Source organism: Pleurodeles waltl, chromosome 7, assembly GCF_031143425.1.
Source record: "Pleurodeles waltl isolate 20211129_DDA chromosome 7, aPleWal1.hap1.20221129, whole genome shotgun sequence".
Classification (NCBI taxonomy): Eukaryota; Metazoa; Chordata; class Amphibia; order Caudata; family Salamandridae; genus Pleurodeles; species Pleurodeles waltl.
In genome coordinates this window covers 1,517,076,062-1,517,098,827 of record NC_090446.1, presented here as the reverse complement: position 1 = coordinate 1,517,098,827, position 22,766 = coordinate 1,517,076,062, and the positions used below count along the sequence as shown (strand labels likewise).

The 22,766-nt window shown below is 42.5% G+C and overlaps 1 protein-coding gene across 1 annotated transcript in view; it reads left to right on the top strand.

The window, feature by feature from the left end:
* The window catches only part of LOC138246621 (urokinase plasminogen activator surface receptor-like), a 119,788-nt gene that overhangs the window by 79,160 nt on the left and 17,862 nt on the right, over window positions 1–22,766 (top strand). The window contains exons 2-5 of the mRNA XM_069201330.1: window positions 1,879–1,992; window positions 8,794–8,940; window positions 18,776–18,910; window positions 22,550–22,693. Of these exons, the coding sequence (XP_069057431.1) occupies window positions 1,879–1,992; window positions 8,794–8,940; window positions 18,776–18,910; window positions 22,550–22,693 (540 nt within the window). The remainder of the gene's footprint in view (window positions 1–1,878; window positions 1,993–8,793; window positions 8,941–18,775; window positions 18,911–22,549; window positions 22,694–22,766) is intronic.

Genomic DNA, 22,766 nt, shown 5'->3' with positions numbered 1-22,766 from the left:
AAATCAAACACATTGACAAATCATTGACAAATCATTTTGTTTGCATTGCTTCTGGTAACCATGCCTGAAGTACGGCGATGATCACTGCTAGTAACCATGCATATGGAGGGCATAAATGCAAATCTTGTCTGATTTGGTTAATATTACACCTCTAATAATATTAGGAGCAGGAGCCTACCATTTATGACATTAACTTGTGCTAATGTGTTTCTATTATGCAGTACACTTGCCTTGCATCTGTCATTGTCCTGGTTAGTATTAAATGAAGAATTGTAAAATGGAAATTTATTTGTGATTGTGTTCTCAGAGCAAAGTGGGGATCCCACGTATTTACATTCACACTAATAGGCTTCTGGCAGGTCTGAGGACGTTTCCCCATTAGTCAGTCCATGTGAAATCTGCCCACTGGAGTGTTGGTGACACACCTGTCGCTCAACACCACTTGTCGACACCCCACAGGTTAGCTACGTGGTTCTAGGACTGAGATGAAGGGAACCACAAGCCAGAAAACCTTGTTGGCTCTCCTAAACCATAATGAAGTGATTGATCCATGTGGAAGAGGCTGGTATGAGCTATGTCCCTGGTGTCAAAGCGCCTACTCCATGGGAGGTAGCCACAGTGGTAAAGTGATGGCACAGCCTAGTGCACGTAGCGGACCATCACCCATGGCACCAAATACAATTAAACACACATCACATCCCATCCTAACACTAGTGCGGCCACACATCTAGGCCTTGGTGCATGAATGCCCTTTGTGTCCATCATAGACTCTTTCACTTGCACATAGTCATCACCGTGGTGCAGCGGTCAGCAACATTGTTCACCATTCTTCGAGGACCGCCTGGAACAACAGCAGACATTTAGCATAGCTCTTGCCCCAGCCTACACCTTGGCATACAACCTGGCAATTGCAAATCTTCTTCATGACATATTGGACCCATTGACATGGGAGATAGTTACTATCTGTTGACAAAGTGCAACAAGGCATTGGTAGGGTTGCGAAGATGAGTGTCCATGGTGTGAGTCGATCTGCCCTCTAGCTGAGCCTCACTGTCCTAGTTCCACAATATCCTGTTTCAAAACTGACCTGCAGTTTGCATTTTTAACAGGTCAGTTTCACACTACTAGTCAGGTTATTTACCGTGTAGGCAAATAAACTTCCAGGGGATGATACCTGTCATGACAAAGAGGGGATATGAGATCACAGGAACCCTTTTTTGCAGCTTCTTCATAGCTTAAATCTGGCTCATGGGCATTAGAACACTTGACAAGAAACCAGACTATCTTATACCTTTTTCAGTTACAGGGAAGCTGTAATTTTCCCAGGAAAACACAAGCCAAGATTCAAGTTTGGTTCCCCGTGTTCTAAAGACAGCAGCTCTGTCCAGTAAGCGATACCTGTTCCTTGTCCTACATCAGGACCGCTGGCAGGCAACTTCCTCATGGTGTCACCCCAAGAGGCCATAGTTCGGTGCCAGATTGCAATCAGTGGTCTAAACAGAGACTTTGTTGCCAGAGAAGAGATTAAGACTGGATTGGAAACTAAAATCAGCCCTGGTAAAAATGTTCAAGCCAGCCTCACACTGCAGGAGGCCAAGTCAAGATTAGCGCCATGGGGTCCTGGATGTCCATCTTGCACTACATGCAACCTACCGGCGAAATGCCATAGTGGTAAAATGGCTACTCAAGGCTTGGGGATAGAGAGGGCCTTAAATACAAACTGGCAGGTTTCCTAGGGTTTAGAGAATCATTGCACTAAGCTTCCTTCACATGACTAATTCAGTCCTTGTAGGTGGTTTGCAAAGGCACTTTAACCATCTGTTTTTACCTCTACAGCTCTCAGTAACATATGGTTCTCTCATCCTCTTTTCATTCCAGCCTTCAGCCTGAAATGCGTCAAGTGCCAGGGGTCGGCGAGGTATTGCCGGATGAGGAAACAAACGTGTGCGGCATATGAGACCACATGCATATCCCTGGCATACCTGTCCAACGGTTAGTACTTGCACGGAGCAGGTGCGCTCAATGGACTCCCCTATTCATCCTTGCATATTGTAGAGAAAAGACGGTTCAATGAAATAATGTATTTAAAAATAATTTATTTTCGAAAAAGGATCTGAGAAACATAGATCAGAGGAATACATTTCCTTGAAAATATTTTAGCAGCAAAGAGGACTGGGCGTGGTTATGGTTTCAGGTATAGAGTTAGAGTAATTAATATAGATAGGATGATCCAGTTTAGAGAAAGAGCTAAGAACAAGTCAGCAATGGAGAAATGGCTGAGTTAAGGCTTGGGGTTCAGATTTGGGTAAAAGTTAGAAACAAGGTCTGGGCAAGATCCATTAATCTATGTTATTGTTATGTTTGGTGCTAGAGGTTTGGTTAGTTTTTATGGAATTCTAAAAACTATTTTAGAAATACCATAAAAGCTATTTCAAAAAGAATTTTAGAAACGGCACACACATACTGCAAAGAAGGGGATGGTATTATTGTAAATAAATACAATTTTCAATCAAAAGAGAGCTGAACCAACTTTGTTTTCTTGAAATGTCAATCAAATTCAGCACTATAGCAAAATCTGAGTTTTTCATTGAAATGGCTCCCAATTAAAACATTTCTCTGACTTTTTGGACTACACAGTCATAAATTGAGTAGATCCGTGCAATCATTGGTGTTCTACTGGAGAACTGATTTGCAGGGCTGGTGGCAGCCATTTACCATATCGCGGCCTATCCGCCCACGGACCAACAGACAAGGTGGACCACTGTGCACTGCCTAAACCACCCGTCTAGGACTGCTATGAATATTAACTGATTTGTTTATTTTCTTGGCGAGGCAATCCATCAAATAACATAAGATTTAAATGGGTAGAGTAATTTATGTTTAAGTCCCAAAGTGGAGAGTTAAAGTTAAGAAGGTAAAACAGTGTGAATGAAAATCTCTAGTTTGTGAGCAAGGAAATCAAGTCTCTAATTATATGCAATCATTTATCATGCAAAGCTATTGAGGCACCAGACATTTTAATTATTCTTTTGTATAGCATGTACCAGCTTTCTATTTCTTAATTATATTTAATCCTCTAGGTAACTTTGCTCCTGTTACTCTTTTCTCCTTTCCTTTCTTTCTTCTTTTTTGAAACAAATTCTTTGACTACACTTAATTTTTTGCAGCAGGTATTTTCTTTAAACTTTACCATGGTATTTAGATAAAGTGTGTACTATTTAAATGCTGTTAGCTGAAACTGTTTTATCATTTTTATGTTGATTTGACTGAAAAAAGAAATAAAGGTATTGTCGAGGTTTCACAGCCTGGAGCGACTAGTCGATCAGCGTATGATGAGAAAGCCAGAGATTGTAGGATACAGGTGTAGATTCTTAACACTGGTTTCTCTCATCCAAAGATTCAATTCACAAAGAGCTCTCTCATCTACTAGTTCAATTCACATAAACTCTCATCTGCTGATCCAATTCACACAAAACTCGCTCATCTGCTGCTTCAATGCGCATACAGCTTTCATCTACCGATTCAATTTGCCTAAAGCTCTCATCTGCTGGTTCAATTCACACATTGCTTGCTCATCTAGTGATTGAATTAACATAAAGCTCGCTCATCTACTGATTCAATTCTCATAGAGCTCTCTCATCTGCTGATTCAATTCTCATGGACCTCTCTCATCTACTGCTTGTTCTCATAGAGCTCTCTTAGATACTGATTAAATTCTCATAGAGCTCTCTCATCTACTGATTCAATTCTCATAGAGCTCTCTCATCTACTGATTCAATTCTCATAGAGCTCTCTTAGTTACTGATTCAATGCTTATAGAGCTCTCTTTACTGATTCAGTTATCATAGAGCTATCTCAGCTTGTGACTGAATTAACATAAAGCTCTCATTAACATGTTCAATTTGCTAAGAACTCTCCCATCCACTGATTACATTTGCAGAGAGCTCTCTCATTTACTGATTCAATTTGCTTTGAAACCTCCCATCCGCTGATTAAATTTGCATAGAGCTCGCTCATTCACTGATTAAATTCAAATAGAGCTCTCTCAACTACTGATTCAATTCACATAGAGCTCTCTCATTTACTAATTGATTTGATTTAATTTTATTTTTATAAGGCGCTCGAATGCCTAGGGGCGTCTTGGTGCTACTGCTGCATGACACATAGGAGCCAAGGATTGATACTACTCATTGATTAAAAAGCCAGGTCTAAAGGGATTTCCTAAAGGAATGAAGAACAGAATGATTCTTTAGGGCCAGGGGAAGGGAGTTCCATAACTTTGCTGTCAATAGAATGAAACTTCTGCCTCTCCATATCGCTCTTTTTAATTTTGGTAGTACTAGATACTTTGCTTCAGAGATTCTGTGTTTTCTGGGTGGGGTATACAAAATGAATCTGTCCTGGAGGAAGCTTAGGCCATTGTTGTGTAAGGCCTTAAATGCTATGTAAAGGGCCTTAAATTATATCTTCTTTTTAACTGAAAGGCAGATTTTCCGGATTGTTTTTAATGTAAAGAAAACTGATGACATAAGGGTGTAATCCTAGTCTTCGAAAATGAGTTTGTTATCAAAATTAATCCCTAAATTCTTCACTTTCTGTACTTGCAAAGGAAGAGTCCCCATTTCTTGAGGCCACAAGTTAGGAGACCAGACAGAGGTATCAGTGCCCAAGAGAAGGACCTTTGTTTTCCCCGAATTTAGCATAAAAGTTTAACTTCCAGTCACGTATCTGAGACATACATGTGCTAAATCTCGAGGCTGTGACTTCTGGATTGCTGGAAATTGATACCACAATTTGGGTGTCATCGGCATCACTTACTACTGAGAATCCAAATGATTTGATTAGCCTGGCTGTGGGGTAACATAAAGATTGAACGAAGCTGGTCTCAGGGATAAGCCCTGAGGCACCCCACATGGCAGGCAAAACTGATCTGAGACAAACTCCCCCAACGCGACATCCTGCAATCTCTCAGAATAAAAGGATTTTATCAAGTTGTGGGCAACGCTTTAATCCCTAACTCAGCGAGTCGGTCAATCAATGTTACATGATTGATCGTATCGAAGGCAGCTGAAAGATCCAATAAGATCAAAACGGCCTTACCACCACTGTCCAAAATAAGTTTCTGTTCCTCCAATGCTTCTACCAGTGCTGTCTTTAGGCTATGAGCAAATCTAAACCCATACTGGGAAGGGTCCAGCAAACCATGATTCGCTATGAAAGACATGAGTTCCATGTTCATCACTCTCTCCAGTAGTTTGGCTGGAAAAGGCAGCCTTGAATTAACTTAACATAGAGCTTTCATTTACTGGTTCAATTCATGTAGAGCTCTCTATTACTGGTTCAATTCATAGAGCTCTCTCTTCTATTGGTTCAGTTGGCATAGGGTTCTCTTATTTTCTGATGATTCATTTCAAACAGATCTCTCTCTCATATTGAGTTAATTCACATGGAGCTCTTGCTTGTACTGAGTTAATTCACATAGAGCACTCTCTTGTACTGATTTAATTCACATAGAGCTCTCTCTTATACTGGTTTAATTCACATAGAGCTTTCTCTTGTACTAATTTAGTTCACATAGAGCTCTCTCTTGTGCTGATTTTATTCACATAGAGCTCTCTCGTTCTGATTTAATGCACATACAGCTTTCTCTTGTACTCATTTAATTCACATAGAGCTCTCTCTTGTACTAATTTAATTCACATAGATCTCTTCTTTACTATTTACTTCTCATAGAGCTCTCTGTTGTACTGATTTAATTCACTTAGAGCTCTCTCTTGTACTGATTTAATGCACATAGAGTTTTCTCTTGTACTAATTTAATTCACATAGAGCTCTCTCTTCTACTGATTTAATTCACATAGAGCTCTCCTTTACTGATTTAATTCTCATAGAGATCTCTCTTGTACTGATTCAATTCACTGAGAGCTCTCTCGTGTACTGATTTAATTAACATAGAGTTCTCTCTTGTACTGATTTAATTCACAGACGGCTCTCTCTTGTACTGATTTAATTAACATAGGGCTCTCTCTCGTACCTATTTAATTCACTCAGAGCTCTTTCTTGTACTGATTTAATTAACACAGAGCTCTCTCTTCTACTGATTTAATTCACATAGAGCTCTCTCTCATTTACTGATTCAATTCACATAAAGGTCTTTTGCCTACTGATTCAATTAATCTTCTTTTGCCTAATAATTTATGCGACGTAGAGTCATGAATGATGCATGCTTCCTTTGTTTAATGCTCTCTAAGACACTGATTACAAATGTTTATTTCTGTTACCTCTATATTACAGCTTCAGCATCAGAAAGTCTTAACATAACCTTGAAAAAAATTATCAAAGTTCACTGGATGGAAATTCACTGGGTAATTCACTCAGAAATCAAGGAAGCATTCTCACAATTTTGGCACCCCATTACCTAAACATAATATTCTTAAAGTTACCCTTCATTCGCCTGTTGTCCCAATAACCTTTTTAACACTGGTTTACATAATGTTGCAGCCTCCCAGATATGTTGGAGGATGGACTTTACTTGTGTATAGATGGGGTCAGACCGGCCTGTAGGTCAACCTGGCAATGCCCAAAGCATTGGCCTCACAGATTTGTGTATGGTTTTCTGGCTGTATATGGTCCTGTTTTATGGTGTGGTGGGCCAGATTTTTACTGATGATTCCCCTGATTTTACCATAAACATGACATTTAGCAAGCACAAATGCATGCAGTCTCCCATACCTTGCAAAACCCTTTTATAGTTTGGAACCTACCCTGATTTGTACATGTAGGCCACTTTTGTAGCTATCTGATTCACTAACTGGGGCCATTAATTTGCTCCCCGGGCGAATTTTCTGTCCAAGTTCAACCCTAAATAGACATTGCTTCAGCATACACTTTAACTCTGCCTTTGTGGATATGAGCCCCGTATGAATAGTTTCAAAAACACTATTACACATTTGAGTACTTTGACGTAAAGTGTTCTGTTATCTTCCCTTTTGTGTATTCTCCCACACGTATCCCTGTTTCAATCATCTTCATTGGTCCTCATATATCTTCTAGACTGCTCTTTCCGTGCATCTCTGGATACCCCTGATCTTTGCTGCCACCCCACAATCTCAGTTCACCCTCTCTGTATCTCCCCCCACTTCACAAACCAAACCGTAGGTCGTCCCTAGATTTCAGTCATTGGATCAGCCTGCCCCAAACCCACTGAACACTCCTTCCACGAAGTTGTGAAGAAAAGGGGGGACTCCTTCCACAAAGAACCTTTATAAAAACCTGTTTCAAACACTGAGCACGTGGACAATACGACATCAGGAAGGGCAAGAGTTTTTTTTTTTTGTCCCAGATGAAGAGCAACATGGGTGTTCCACCTTTCGCCCTAGGATTTTGGGTAGCACCCCATTCACCTTGGGAGGTTGTCCTGCTCTCTTGAAAGTCTCCATGCCTCATTGCTCCCAATGTATTGTGCCTTAAAAGGGCCAATCAGTCAAAAGGAAAGAACAGTTCTCCTCCCCTAGTTCTGTGTCTCCTTACACTCAGCAACAATAGGCGTTCTAACTGGACTTTGTGGTTAAGGTGAGTGACCACTCTGTTAGATGCGACAAAACTCCAAGCCCTAAACTTTGTCCACTTTGAGTGCTTGCCTTCACTACCGCAGGAGAGTCAATTGTACCAAAGACGGGGCTTGGTTACTCATGTAGAGGCAGGAGGGGCTCCTCCATCAGGGCATAGGAGCATCACCCTCTCATCCCCCACCAGCAGCGGCAGCGGCAGCTGCAAACCTTTTCCCAAAAAAACGATAATAAACTGTGTTTATTATCGTGTTTTGCGAAAAGGGGCTGGGCCACAGGGGTGACGAGCAGTGACGGGGCGTGCACAGCACTCCCCCTCAAAGCGCATGTGTGTTTGGCCAGCCATCTTGGGCCAGCCAAACACACATGTGCAATAGGCTCTCTGTAGCCCAGCAACACAGTTGCCGGGCTGGAGAGAGCCTGCACAGGCCCCCAGTCTGCCTGCGCCCTGGCTAGGCACTCCCAGCCAATCCAGGCGCTGCTCTGTGCAGCATCAGGATTGGCCGCAGGGCAGGCTGGGAGCCTATGCCTGTAGAGGAGGGGATGGAGCCCCCGTGCCGTGGTGGAGGTAAGTGGTTTTGTTTTTTATTATTTTTAATTTAATCCCCCCGCTCTGCCCGCCCTTTTTGCCGCGAGCCGCGACTGTGTAGAGGGCTTTGTATCCAAGGCCCTCTTACACGAGTATTAAACGCTAGGGGCTCTATCCTACTGATAACCCCCAGCCACAGAGAAGAGGTCTCACATTCACACTCAAATTCCCTGACATTCAGCTCTACTTTGCTTTTATCTCATGTTCTTTCACATTTATTTTCTACCACAAATACTGCTGAAGCATGTCTTTAATAGTCGAAAGCATTGTTTACAGAATGGTGTTACTAGGAAAATACAAGAAAACAAAGGTGGGGCGAGTTTGAAATGTAAGAAGTAAGGTTGAAAAAAAACAGATCAGGTTTGGATAGAGTAATCTAGTAGACGGGATTTGGTCCCGGACAGATTGCACAAAGATCAGAATCTGGTCTCAAGGATAGAGACACGTGGATAGAAAGTGTCCAAGATGCTAGAAGCAGCAAAGTCCCTCAGGTGTTGGGCATGTATATGAGAACCTGGGTACTCTTTAGTCGAGGACCAACCAGTGATGGAGAGGTGACCTGCCTGTGCTTGATGGTTGGGGACAAGTACTCTGAGAAATCCCTAACTGGCCCCGGTATCTGCTACTTCTTTACAGGCAGTACAACTGTTGACACGGTAATGAAAGGCTGCTCCACCACAGCACTGTGCAACACGACCTCAGCCCTGAGCATCGGAGCAAGCTTCATATTCATGACTGCCACCTGCTGCGAAAGCAACTACTGCAATTTCAACAGCTTCTCAGGTGAGTGGAGGATGGATTGTGACAGGCCTGAGAGCTTCTCTTAATGCCCCAATGTCAGGGAGGGCTTAATTTGTGCCTGGTCCACCAACACATGAGATAAAGGAATCAGGAAGACAGCCAGATCTCATCTGTGGAATAGTCTGCTGGTATCTTATCTGCCAAACAAACTGCCAAACAAACTGGTGCTCACCCATAGTGCAGCAAAGGAGCAAGAGATAGGACTTCCTATACAACATTTCAGACTAGGTTTCTCTGTGGCTATCATACATGGTAGAAATTAATTACATTAATATTAGGTTCTCATCAGACTGGAGTGCTACTAAGACAGCTGCCTGAGTGTGTTTTATTTTATGTGTGAGTGATCTGACTTTAAATAAAGCCTGACATAAACAGAAACGTACATTTGTAACTACAAATGCTATGTATATATATATATATATATATATATATATATATATGTCCAGTTGAAGGCTTTTGCTGAAACGCGTCGACATTTGGCCGGGACAGCATGCGTTTGTTGTTCATTTTGGGCACCAATTTGATTATTATTACACGTATTTTTGAAGTGGCCTTTTTGAAGTCCATTTTTGTTTGCCTGTATGAACTTTTCTAATAAACGGAGCTGACGATTTTTTACATGAATTATTTTTGAACTGTGCTCATTTTCTACCTCCCACGATCTTTTGGATATTGTGCAGCCTTTTGGTGCTAAAATAGGTTGCACCGTTCTTCGAAAATTATATATATATATATATGTATATATATATATATATTCACTGAAAAAACAAAGGTTACAGGGACGTTATAGTTAGGAAATCGAATTAAAAAAACATAGAAATTCACATAAAAAAACAAAGGTTACAGGGCCGTTATAGTCAGGCTCAGATTTTAACCATACCAAACCACAGAATTTCACCAGCTATAGTTAGAGTTACCTCAAGTAACTATAACTCGTGCTCTAAGGTAACTCTAACTTGCGCCCCCGCCAAGTGTTATCAGGCAATCAGATCTTAGCACGAGAATCCTTCGCGGCTTTAGATATTCAAATTTGTTTTACCCTTAATTTCTCAAAAACTACTGAGCGGAATTACACCAAAACAAACAAACACACTCTTTCTGGACCTGGAGCTGCCTTCCTGTCATATTTGGTGTAATTCCATCCAGTAGTTTTTGCACTATCGCTGTTCAAAATTCCCATGGAAAAATGAATGGGAAAATGTGTTTTGGGAGCCCCCTTTTTTCTCGTCCCCCAACCCCCATGCGAGTCATCCCGAAATTTTCCAGGCAGCAGCTGACGGGACTGGCAAATTTTGTGGGAAAGTTTTGTGACGATTTGTCAAGTAGCGCAAAAGATATAGGTGGTCATTACAACCTCGACGGTCTTTTTGCAAGACCGCCGAGGGACCGCTGTGGTTGAGAAGGAATTCCCTGGCACTGATAGTGCTTACCGCCATGGATTTCATGGCAGTTCCCAACCCCATGAAATCCATGGCAGTCAGCCGGGTCGTGATACCGCCGGCAGTCTTTTGACCGCCGCCGGGCTGGAGACCCAAGTCTCCAGCCCAGCGGTCGTCTCCGCCCTGGCGGTCGGATCTGAGAAGTGGCGGATGACCATGGCGGTAACCGCCATGGTCATATAGTTCCAATTTTTTTACTGCCAGCCTGTTGGCAGTAAGACCGCCACTTCTCCGCCAACCGCCAGGGTCGTAATGAGGGCCTTAGGCAAGTAAATAAAACGCTTTTTATATAGAAACAAGGTCCTAACTCTAACTATCTAGTATCTACAGCCAGTGTGTTATCCACCACCGACACGTTTCAACCACCCGATCTTGATCATGGATAACCTAGGCCCTTTTCTATTTCCCTTATATAGTCAAATGACTATAAGCAATTCTAGGGAATTCTGGATATCATAGTCTATACACAACATTGCTTTATTTCCCAACTTATTCAATTTTTTGTGACCACTCTCAAATGTAATCAATTACTTCTCAAGGATAACCAGCTACATTTAATTATTACTCAGTGATCAATTCTCTATATCGTCAGATAACTATGGACCGTTTCAGAGCATTCTGGATATTATAGTTTTTACACATCATTGCTCTGTTTACCAACATTTAGATTTCCCACCAATTGTTCTATTTCCCAACTTATTTTATTTTTCATTTTTTTTTGTGCACTGCCAAATGTTAGCAATTACTTCTCAAGTATAACTAGTTACATTCCATTACTTCTCAGTATTTTTCACTTTAACAAATATAGTCCAGCACTTTTAACAAGGGATACAATGAGTAATAAGAAAGAAAGTGCACATACATTGAAACAGCTATTTTGGCAATTGGAAAAACTCTTAAGAAAAGAATTTACAAAAGTTGGGAAGTTATAATATTGGAAAAATATATTGAAGTCGGCAGGATACCTTGAGGCCTCAGAATTTTCACTTTACTTAATCACCCAGACACCAAACCAAAAAATGTTACAAGAATGGGGGAAAACAGTTTGCAATGTTTCAAGAACATGATCCTAATAATGATAAAATATGCAAAATTAAGAATAGATGAACTACATGAGGAAATAAAAGAAGTAGATGACATAATTAGCAAAATGGGTGAAGAAGAAGAGCGCACAAAACTGAGACAAGCAATGAAAAGAGATTGGATAAACATGAAACAGAAGTTGAAGAAAGAAAACAAAGAAAATGTATTAGGGATGAACAAGATTATTTGAATGGAAAAATACTGACATTTGCCAAACGCTTTGATAGTTTGAAGAAACAATATGCCTCAGGGAAGCTTTCGGTGACAGTGGCGTAAAGTGATACTTTGAGTGAATCAGATGTAGACGTAAGTGACAAAGAACAAACTAACACATCAGGGGCCACATGTAGCAAGCTTTTTGCACATCACAAACAGTGAATTTCGCTGTTTGCGTCGTGTAAAAAGCTAATCGCAATGCACAAACCCCGTTTTGCGATTCGGTAACCTGGTTACCGAATCTCAAAACGGGTTTGCAACTCGCAATTAGGAAGGGGTGTTCCCTTCCTAATTGCGAGTCGCAGTGCAATGTAGGATTGGTTTGTGACCGCGAAAAGGATATGACAAATTACAATAGAGATCAAAGAAAAACAAATGAAACGGATCTAATTATTGAGCAATTACAGGACCTGAAAACATGTTTTGATCTTATATATAATTTGGAAGATGAAGAATTTTCTGAGACTGATGTTCTGGAACTGCTGAATATAAGGACTGACCTTCATGAATACAGCACATTGAGAACTCAGTCAACATTTTGTCCTGTATTGAGCCCTGGCAATAAAATTGATACTTGTTATGAATTCGTTGTAAGGGATCTGGATAATTTGAGAATAAATTATATGGAAGGAAGGAAAAAAAAAAACTTGACCATAAAAGAATGAAAAGCTTTGGAACATTTAATGATGGTTGACACAATAGAGCTAAAGCCAGCTGACAAAGTAGGAAACATAGGCCCTCATTATGAATTTGGCGATCTTTTTACAAGACCGCCAAAACCGCGGGCGCCAGAAGATCGCAGTGCTAGTGGTTGTCCGACCACCATATTACGAGTACTGCTGGATTAGCCCCACATTTTGGGCAGAAATCCTGCAGTAGTCGTGCTGGCAGTCAGAGGCGCTGTGGCGGTTCCACAACCAGCCCCGTCCCGTCAGTATGACTCCACAAGCCATATTATGTGCTGTAATACGGCCTGGCGGAGTCCTGCTGGCGGGGTGCTGGTGGCGATGGAAGCGCCCCTACCCGTTCCCTGCCAGACGATCTCCTCCCCGGAACAGGTAAATTGATCGTCCGACAGGGAAGGGGGTTGGGAGGGTAGGTGGTGTATGCTGTGTGTAAGTGGGTGGTATCTGTGTATGTGCATGAATGTGTGTATGCATGGTTGTATGTGTGTCTGAATGTTGAAGTGAGTGCGTATATACATGTAAGTATGCATGCATGTGTGTATGTGAGTGTTGTGGTGAATGTGTGTTTGCGTGTTGTTATGCGTGTTTGGATAGGTGTATGAGTGCTGAGGTGAATGCAAGTATGGATACGTGTGAGTGAATGCATGTATGAATGTTGAAGTGAATCTGTGTATGAATGTTGAAGTAAATGCGTGTATGGATGCGTGTGAGTGAATGCGTGTATGTGGGGAGAGGGGTGCTGTGTCTGGAGGAGGGGAGGTGGGTGGGGGGTGCTGTGTAAGGAGGGGGTGTTTAGTGCATGCTGGGGGGTGGAGTCATCTAAGGGTGACAGGGCCTTTCCGCCATGGTTTTTGTGGCGGTGCCACCCCTGCAGAAACCCTGGTGGAAAGGCGGCTCCTAATACAGCCGGCAGTCTTCTGTAGACTGCCGGGTCAGAAATGATCAACCCGCTACACTCATAATGTGGCGGTCTTCACTGCCAGCATGTTTGAGGTGGGACCACCACTTTTACCCTGGCGGTCAGAAGACCGCCAGGGTCCTAATGACCCCCTTAGTTAATTATGAATGTACAAAATTACAACCAAGAGGCTTATAGACAACTCAATAATACAACAAACTATCCGAGACTTACAGAAAATCCCATCAAAGACCTCACAAGAAGTTTGAAAGAAATGTTGGTCTATTGGCAGGAGGAGACACTTATTAATGATGATGAATATCAATATTTATTGAATGAATTTCCTGTAATACCAACTATCTATTTTTCCTCAAAATACATAAATCATTATTAAACCCACCAGGAAGACCCATCATATCCAGTTGTGGTTCGTTATATGAGAACATGTCATCATATATTGACTACTATCTGTCTCCCATAGTTTCAAGTTTAAGCTGCCAAGTGAAGGATACAGGTGATTTCCTGAGCATACTGGCGAATATCACATGGCAGAATGAATACTTATTAGTGACAACAGATGTGGGGTCTCTATAAATATCCATCAAAAATGAAGTTGGTCTCCAAAGCCATGCAGTACTTTTTGAACAACGCAATATACAAGAATTACAACACTCCAAGATGTTATTATCAATGATTGGAATGTGTCTCACTAACAATATTTTCATCTTTAATCATGAGCTGTTCCTACAAACACAGGGAACAGTGATAGGAGTGTATTTTTCTCCAGACTATGCCAATCCCACCATGGGATGGTGGGAAAGGGAAATAGCTTGGAGAAGGGAAAATCACCAATACATGGGAAAAGTGGTACTCTGGCTGAGATTTATTGATGATTTATTTGTTATTTGAAGGTGCACCAACTCTGAGTTTTTAGACATTTTTTCACAATTCTAAATAACATAACATTGGCTTGGAATTTATGCAAAACGAGCATAACAGAAATAGAATTTTTGGACATCAAGGTTTATGTGCAGAATCAAACTTTAGAAAAAACAATGTATCGAAAACCCACTGCAACAAAAAGTATCCTACATGGGAGCAGTTTCCACCCACAAAGCCTGATCAAAGTATCCCATATGGGGAATGTGGAAACAAGTTGATGATGTTAAAAAAAGATTTGAAATAAGGGGCCACCCCAAACAGTTTATTAATCAAGGAATGGCAAGAGCACGTAAAATTCCCAGAAATCAAACAGTAGTACAAAGGACGAAAGAGTAGACCAGGTCATAAGAATGGGAATGACATATAATAAGGAACACAAGTAGATTTTCAACATCCTCAGAAGACATTGGAATTTGTTGAAAAATGATCCTGACATAGGTTCCATGATTGGGACAAGACCAAATATCACTTATAGGAAAGCTCCCTCTATTAAGGATAAACTTGTACAAAGTCACTTTGTTGAGGAGACGCAACAAACTTGGCTGGAAAAAGAAGTTTGGGATTTACTAAGTGTCTGAAGTGTAAAGCACGCCGTATTGGAGAAAATAGAAAAGAAGTAAAAGACACATTAGGTTAAATCAATCAATCAATCGATCAAATTTCTTAAGCGTGCTAGTCACCCGGTAGGGTCTCAAGGCGCTGGGGTTGGGGGGGACTGAGGAGGAGAGTTACTGCTCGAAGAGCAATGTTTTGAGGTTATTTCTGAAAGTTAGGAGGTCCTGGGTCTTGCGTAGGTTGGTGGGGAGGGCGTTTCAGGTTTTGGCGGTGAGGTGGGAGAATGATCTGCCACCGGAGGTGGTGCGTTGAATGCAGGGGACTGTTGCGAGGGCGAGGTCGACGGAGAGGAGCTGTCGATTCGGGTTGTGGAAGTTGATTCGTTCATTGAGGTAGGCCGGTCCGGTGTCGTGGAGGGTTTTGTGAGCGTGGATTAGGATTTTGAAGACGATCCTTTTGTTGATGGGCAGCCAGTGTAGGGATCTGAGGTGGGAAGAGATGTGCTTGTGGCGATGGAGGTAAAGGATGAGACGTGTGGCGGCGTTCTGGATGCCCCGAAGTTTTCTCTGAAGCTTGGCTGTGGTCCCTGCATAGAGGGCGTTGCCGTAGTCCAGTCTGCTGCTGATGAGGGCGTGGGTGACCGGTCTTCTAGTTTCTAATGGAATCCATTTGAAGCTCTTGCGTAGTGTGTGGAGGGTGTTGAAGCAGGAGGATGATATGGCGTTGATTTGCTGAGTCATGGAGAGAGATGAGTCAAGTATGATTCCGAGATTGCGTGCATGGGTGGTGGGTGTTGGGGGTAGTCCTAGGGTGGCGGGCCACCAAGAGTCATTCCATTCTGTCTTGTCTGGACCGAAGATGATGATGTCATTTTTTTCTGAGTTCAATTTGAGGTGGCTTGCTGTCATCCAGTTAGCGATGGCGAAGAGTCCGGCACGTATGTTGTTCTTGGCGGTAGATGGGTTCCTCGTGATGGAGAGGATGAGCTCGGTGTCGTCGGCGTATGAAATGATGTTGAGGCCGTGGGGGGGCGGACGATGCTGATGAGCGGAGCCATGTAGCTATTGAAAAGGGTGGGACTGAGGGAGGATCCTTGGGGGACCCCACAAATGGTCTTGGTGGCTATAGACCGGAATGGAGGGAGGCAAACTCTTTGGGTTCTTTTGAAGAGGAAGGAGGTGAGCCAGTCCAGGGCTTTGTGGCAAATTCCGGCGTCGAAGAGGCGTGTGCGAAGGGTTTGGTGGCATACGGTGTTGATTGCTGCAGAGAGGTTTAGGAGATGAGGGCGACGGTTTTGTCCTTGTCCAATCTGGTCCTGATGTCGTCTGTGCAGGCGATGAGGGCGGTCTCGTGCTGTGGTTGAGCTTTCAAGATCAATCAAAAAATAACATGTGTAACAACTCATGTAGTATATGTGCTAAACTGTGAACGCGGCATGAAATATGTTGTCAGCACAACGTGAAATCTAAAAAAATAAATTTGGAACACATATGAGCAGTTAACAATAAAGATCTGATGCAATGGTAAAACATCAAAGTGCTATCACGAAAATAATAGCATATGTACCTGCGAATGAGAGATGAGGAAATAGAACTTTGAAACTTTGTCATTTAGAATCGAGATATATAATAAAATTAAGGACTAAGATCCCTTTAGGGTTGAACATCGATTAGGAGTTATATGTGCATCTATAAGAACTTTTTACATTGGTCTTCAAAACAATGAAGGACATATATTACTGACAGAACTGAAATTTGCTACTTTGTTTAAATAGCTCACTGTTTTTAATACACTAGAGGTGATCTTTAGAGTAACCTTACCCCTTTTTCCAGAAGATGACAGCCACAACAACCTCGACTTAGAGTGATTATATACTAGCACTAAGCGAAGCAATGAAGGAAAGTAACACGTAATAATAAAAAGGAAAATTGTTACGATTTGAAATTGCATTAAGAGGGATGTGCAATTTTGCAAATTTGAGAGATAAATTGACAATGGACTACATCACTCTGCAAGTGTGAAGGTCAAATATAGTGATAGGACCTAATGAAGAAATAAAGGGACATTAATGACAACTTCAATTTTGGAAGTACCAACGCACATGGTATCAAGTTGAGAGTATTTTAATAATCGGTCACTGAGAAACAATGGGATGTAACTAGTTGAATATAATTGATAACATTTGGTGAGAAATGTAAATGTTGGTAAACAGAGTGATGATGGGTAAAAACTATGCTTTGGAACTATCCATAATTATCAGACGATATAGAGAATTGTGCACTGAAAAAATAACGTAATGTAACTAGTTAAACTTGAGAAGTAATTGATAACATTTGGCAGTGCACATAGAAAAATGGAAAATGAAATAAGTTGGGAAATAGAGAAATGTAAATGTTGGTAAGCAGAGTAATGATGTGTAAAAACTATAATATGCAGAATGCTCTGAAACTGTCCATAGTTATCTGACGTTGTAGAGAACTGAGTAATAATGAAATGTAACTATTTATCCTTGAGAAGTAATTGATAACATTTGGGAGGGCACAAGGAAAAATAAAGCGATGTTGTGTACTGACTATGATATCCAGAATGCCCTAGGATTGCTTATAGTCATTTGACTATATAAGGGAAATAGAAAAGGGACTAAGTTGTCTATGATCAAGACCAGGGTGGTCGAAAAGCGTCGGTTGTGGAGGCACTCACTTTTTGTGCTTTAAATAAATAGCTGCTGATTTACTCCCTAGAGAGCAATGATTTGACTTTTTGTTGATGATTTTATAGGAGTTTGGCCGCAAACTCCCACATTGGCACTGGCAGCAAGAGCGTGCAGGCTGAGTGCGACCACTTGATGGAAACACACATATATAACATATGTATATATATATATATATATATATATATATATATATATATATATATATATATATATATATATATGTATATATATATATATATATATATGCAGCCAAGCCACAGCAAACAGTCCGGTTTTTGACAGCGGGACCTATCAAACAGGTCCAGCTGTCAAAAAACAGACCTTTCTTCCCCTGCATGCAGGTGTGCATGCAGGGAACAGAGATGAAAGGTTTACTTCAGCAACCACGGAGCTGCTGTTAAAGCAGCTCAGTGGTTGCTGAAGCAATGGGACTGCAGGAGAGGATTTGAGGCTTCCCCTGAGGTCCCAGGTAGCCAACAAAGGGCTAAAATAAAAAATGCGGCAAAAGAAAGAAAACAATAGCTTAGCGTGAAGGTCAGAGACCTTCATACTGATCACTGAGGGTTCGAGTCCAGCTGGACTCATTTCCTATATATATATATATATATATATATATATATATATATATATATTATCATGTGATCCAGGGAGCAGAGTGCTCCTAGGACATTTGGCATTGTCCCAGACATGGCCCAGCTCCATCAGTAGTGTGTGCAGGGCACAGCTGCATCCAGTCTCCTTCAGGTTGTTCTACCTCACTTCTGAGCATACCAGCTTCACTAGTCACTAGGCTTCGTAAGGATGAAGAGATAGATAGGGTACATAGATGGGTAGATATACAGAAGGGTATCTAGCTAGATAGGCAGATAATGTTTGGGATTTTCGGGGCAGATGTACAACGCTATTTAGTAGCTATAAACAGCAAAGTTTTCCGTTTGTGACTGCTAACTGGCCTTGTACCATGTTACCGACTTGCAAAATAGGGTTTGCGACCCGCTATTTGGAAGGGGTGTGCCAAAGGCATCCCTTCCTAATAGCACATTGCAGGGGAATGTCTGATTGTTTTGCAACAGGAATGTGGTTGCAAAACAACTGCAGTTACCACCTACTTCAAGTAGGTGGTAACCCATTCGCAACAAGGAAGGGACGCCTTCCCTTTTGTGAATGAGGGGCACCAACATTTTTCAGAGCAGGCAGTGGTCCCATGCACATGACATGGAAGCCATATTGATGCCTTGAGTGTTTCACAGCACTTTTCTCACCTGTATCGTCTTTTCTTCTTCAGCTGCGAAGGTCGTCTCCAACGAGCTGCAGTGCCAGAGCTGCACCACTTCCACGGGTTGCGACACTCCCAGCAGCGTGATCTGCAGGGAGACCAACAACAGATGCATGGATGTGGCAACCGTAGTAGGCAACAATGGTGAGATCCTGACCGGGAGCAGAGGGAGACATTGTGTGCTGGGCGGAAGGAAGTAATGCTTTGAGAAAGGGTGGAGAGGCTTAAGGAAGAGAAAGGACAGGTACTGTCCTGGGTGTCCATAAATCCAAACTGTGAACCCTCGTGGTATCTGGTAAATACCACCGATGTGTTCTGCACTGACCCCAGTAGGCCGCCGTAGCTCTGATGATATGTATTCTCACGGTGTGTAGATGTCAACTTCAGAATACCAAATATATATTTTCCATGACAATTTAGTGGTTGTTTATATCCTTCATGCAATATGATTGCAGAAAAATATCAAATACCTAATATTGTGATAGAACACTCTGCACTGAACCCCTAACATACATCCTGCACAGAAGCCTCTGGGACTCTCTTAACTCATATTGGCTCACCCTGTAGAGAAAACTTTGGTTCAATCTTAGCTCATAGTGACTCACCCTGCAGTGAAACCTGTGGTTCTCTTTGAGCTCATATTGACTCATCCTGCAGTGAAACCTGTGGTTCTCTCTTAGCTCATTGACTCATCCTGCAAGGAAACATCTGGTTCTCGCTTAGTTCAAATTGACTCACCCTGCAGTGAAACCTGTGGTTTTATCTTATCTCATATTGACTCACCCCTCTGTAAACCTTTGGTTCAATCTTAGCTCATATTGACTCACCCTGCAGTTAAACCTGTGGCTCTCTTTTAGCTCATATTAACTCACCCTGCAGTGATACCTGTGGTTCTCTCTTAGCTCATATTAACTTACCCTGCAGTGAAACCTGTGGTTCTCTCTTAGCTCATATTGACTCATCCTGCAAGGAAACCTCTGGTTCTGTGTTATCTCCAATTGACTAACCCTGCAGTGAAACCCATGGTTCTCTCTTAACTCATGTTCATTCACCCTGCAGTGAAACCCATGGTTCTCTCTTAACTCATGTTCATTCACCCTGCAGTGAAACCTCTGGTTCTATCTTATCTCATATTGACTCACCCTGCAGTGAAACCTCTGGTTTTATCTTATCTCATATTGACTCACACTGCAGTGAAACATGTGGTTTTATCTTAGCTCATATTGACTCATGCTGCAAAGAAACCTCTGATTCTATCTTAGCTCATGTTGACTCACCCTGCAGTGAAACCTCTGGTTCTATTTTATCTCAAATTGACTCACACTGCAGTGAAACCTGTGGTTCTATCGTAGCTCATATTGATTCACCCTGCAGTGCAACCTCTGGTTCTATCTTAGCTCCTATTGACTCACCCTGCAGTGAAACCTCTGGTTCTATCTTATCTTATATTGACTCACACTACAGTGAAACCTGAAGTTCTATCTTAGTTCATATTGACTCATCCTGCAGTGAAACCTCTGGTTCTATCTTATCTCATATTGACTCACACTGCAGTGAAACCTATGGTTCTATCTTAGCTCATATTGACTCACACTGCAGTGAAACCTATGGTTCTATCTTAGCTCACATTGACTCACACTGCAGTGAAACCTCTGGTTCAACCTTATCTCATATTGACTCGCCTTGCAGTGAAACCTGTGGTTCAAACTTATCTCATATTGACTCACCCTGCAGTGAAACCAGTGGTTCTATTTTAACTCATATTGACTCACCCGCAGTGAAACCAGTGGTTCTATTTTAACTCATATTGACTCACCCGCAGTGAAACCTTTGTTCCTCTCTTAGTTTATATTATCTCACCTCGAAGTGAAACCTGTGGTTCTCTCTTAGATCATATTGACTCACCCGCAGTGAAATCTTTGTTCCTCTCTTAGTTTATATTATCTCACCTCGAAGTGAAACCTGTGGTTCTCTCTTAGATCATATTGACTCACCCGCAGTGAAATCTTTGTTCCAATCTTAGTTTATATTGTCTCACCCGAAGTGAAACCTGTGGTTCTCTCTTCGCTCATATTGACTCACCATTCAGTGACAACAGTGGACTCTCCTAGGTCACCTCAACTCATGTGCAGTGAACAATGTGAGGCCTCTCAGCTCATTGACTCACCCTGTATCAAATACTTTGACTCTCTTAGCTCGTATTGACTTATTCCAGAGTGACATCCAGAGGACTCTCGGAGCATATTGACCCCACACTGATGCCAGTGACCCCTTTTAGCTCATTTTGAGTCCCACAGTGGTAGGCTGGACCCTAGTGGACTCTCTGAACTCATTTTGACTCGCTCTGGAGTGACACCCAGTGGCCACTCTGTCTCTTTGCACATATTGACTTACCCTGCAGTGGCCTCTAGTGGTTTCTGTTAGCTCATACTGACTAAGCCTCTAGTACCCCAAGTAGTATGTCCTAGCTGATGGGAGCTCACCATGCAGTGATCAATAGTGGACTCTCTTAGCTGATTTTGACTCTCAGCTTGTTTTAACTTGATCTGCAGTGACTTCTACTGGACTTTCTCAGCTGCTAGTGAATTGCTCTTTAGGGATGACTACTTGGGCACATTAGCTGATAGTGGCTTGCATGCAGTGACTGCCAATTGGCTGTTTTATCTCATTATATGACTCATCAGCAACATGTAGTTGGTGTCTGACCCTACAGTGACACCAGGGTCCTTATCACAGATAAGGTACGTTTTCCTTGTTTGCGCCCGGTGCACCTTTAAAAAGGTGCACCCAGTGCAAAGGACAATGCGCTGTATTAGGATGAATGTGCTGCCCCAGGGCAGCCGTGAACCCGCGCTGCCCTGGCAACATTGCATTCATGTGAAAAATGGTGCGGCTGCTTTGGAGCCGCTTTGTGTTTCACGGTGCAGTTGGGAACCCGCCTGCACTTTTAAGGGGGATTAGAGATCCCCTTCCAGGAGGGTGCAGTGAGTGACTGCACCCGTCTGTAAGGGGATGTCTGGGGGGGGGTGGGTCCATTGGACCCCTTCCAGATTATTTCCATCTCAGCGTGCACTGTCAGTGCACCTCCTGACAGCTTCTGCGCCCGTGTGTGTGATACGGTGCAGAGGCAAAGGGATTCCGTCATTTGTATGGGGCCACGCCCCCACGCAAGTGGGGGAACACCCTCTGGTGATAGCGCTGGTGCTTTGTAGGCGACAGGGCAATCGGTTTTACAGAATAGAACGCACAAGCGTCTTCGGTCCCCTCTGTAATACCACAGTGCCCCGGGGACACCCGAAGCAGACACAAACACTCATTGTGCTCCCTGGGCACTTCCGTAATACGGCCCCTGGTGTGGTCTCTGACTTTAATGACTTACTCTGTAGCAACCTCTAGAGGACACTTTCAGCTCATACTGAATTGCTCTTTAGTGACCCCTACTGGACTGCATTAGCTGATAGTTACTTGCATGCACTGGCGTCCAGCTGTCTGTTGTAGCTCTTTATATAACCCATCTTCCGCACCTCCAGCTGGTTGTCTGACCCAATAGCAACCCACAGTGACTCACTCTCTAGTGACCTCTAGTGCCCCCCACTTGCTGATACTGACTTACAAAAAATGGCCTCCATTTGACTGCCTGACCTTGAAGTGACCCATACACTGTCTACTGCAAACCCACACAGCACCTGACCCCACTGCAGACATGCACCCAGTTAGTGAGCCCTTGTGTGGGTGACACCCCTACTATTTTTGGAACATTAATTTTCTTTTTCTTCATTTCAGGAACTCTGACCGGTACCTACGTAAAGGGATGTGGTTCAGGGGATGCTTGTGGGAAGTACATGGCTTACGACACCGGGACCACCCAACAGTACTCACTGATCAAGTGCTGCAACAGTGACAACTGCAACGATAAGAAGATCGCCGGTAGGGTGGTCTCTCGTGTGGGGCGAGAGATGTGTATTTAAAGGTGGCAATGTATTTATTCCCCGTTCAGAAA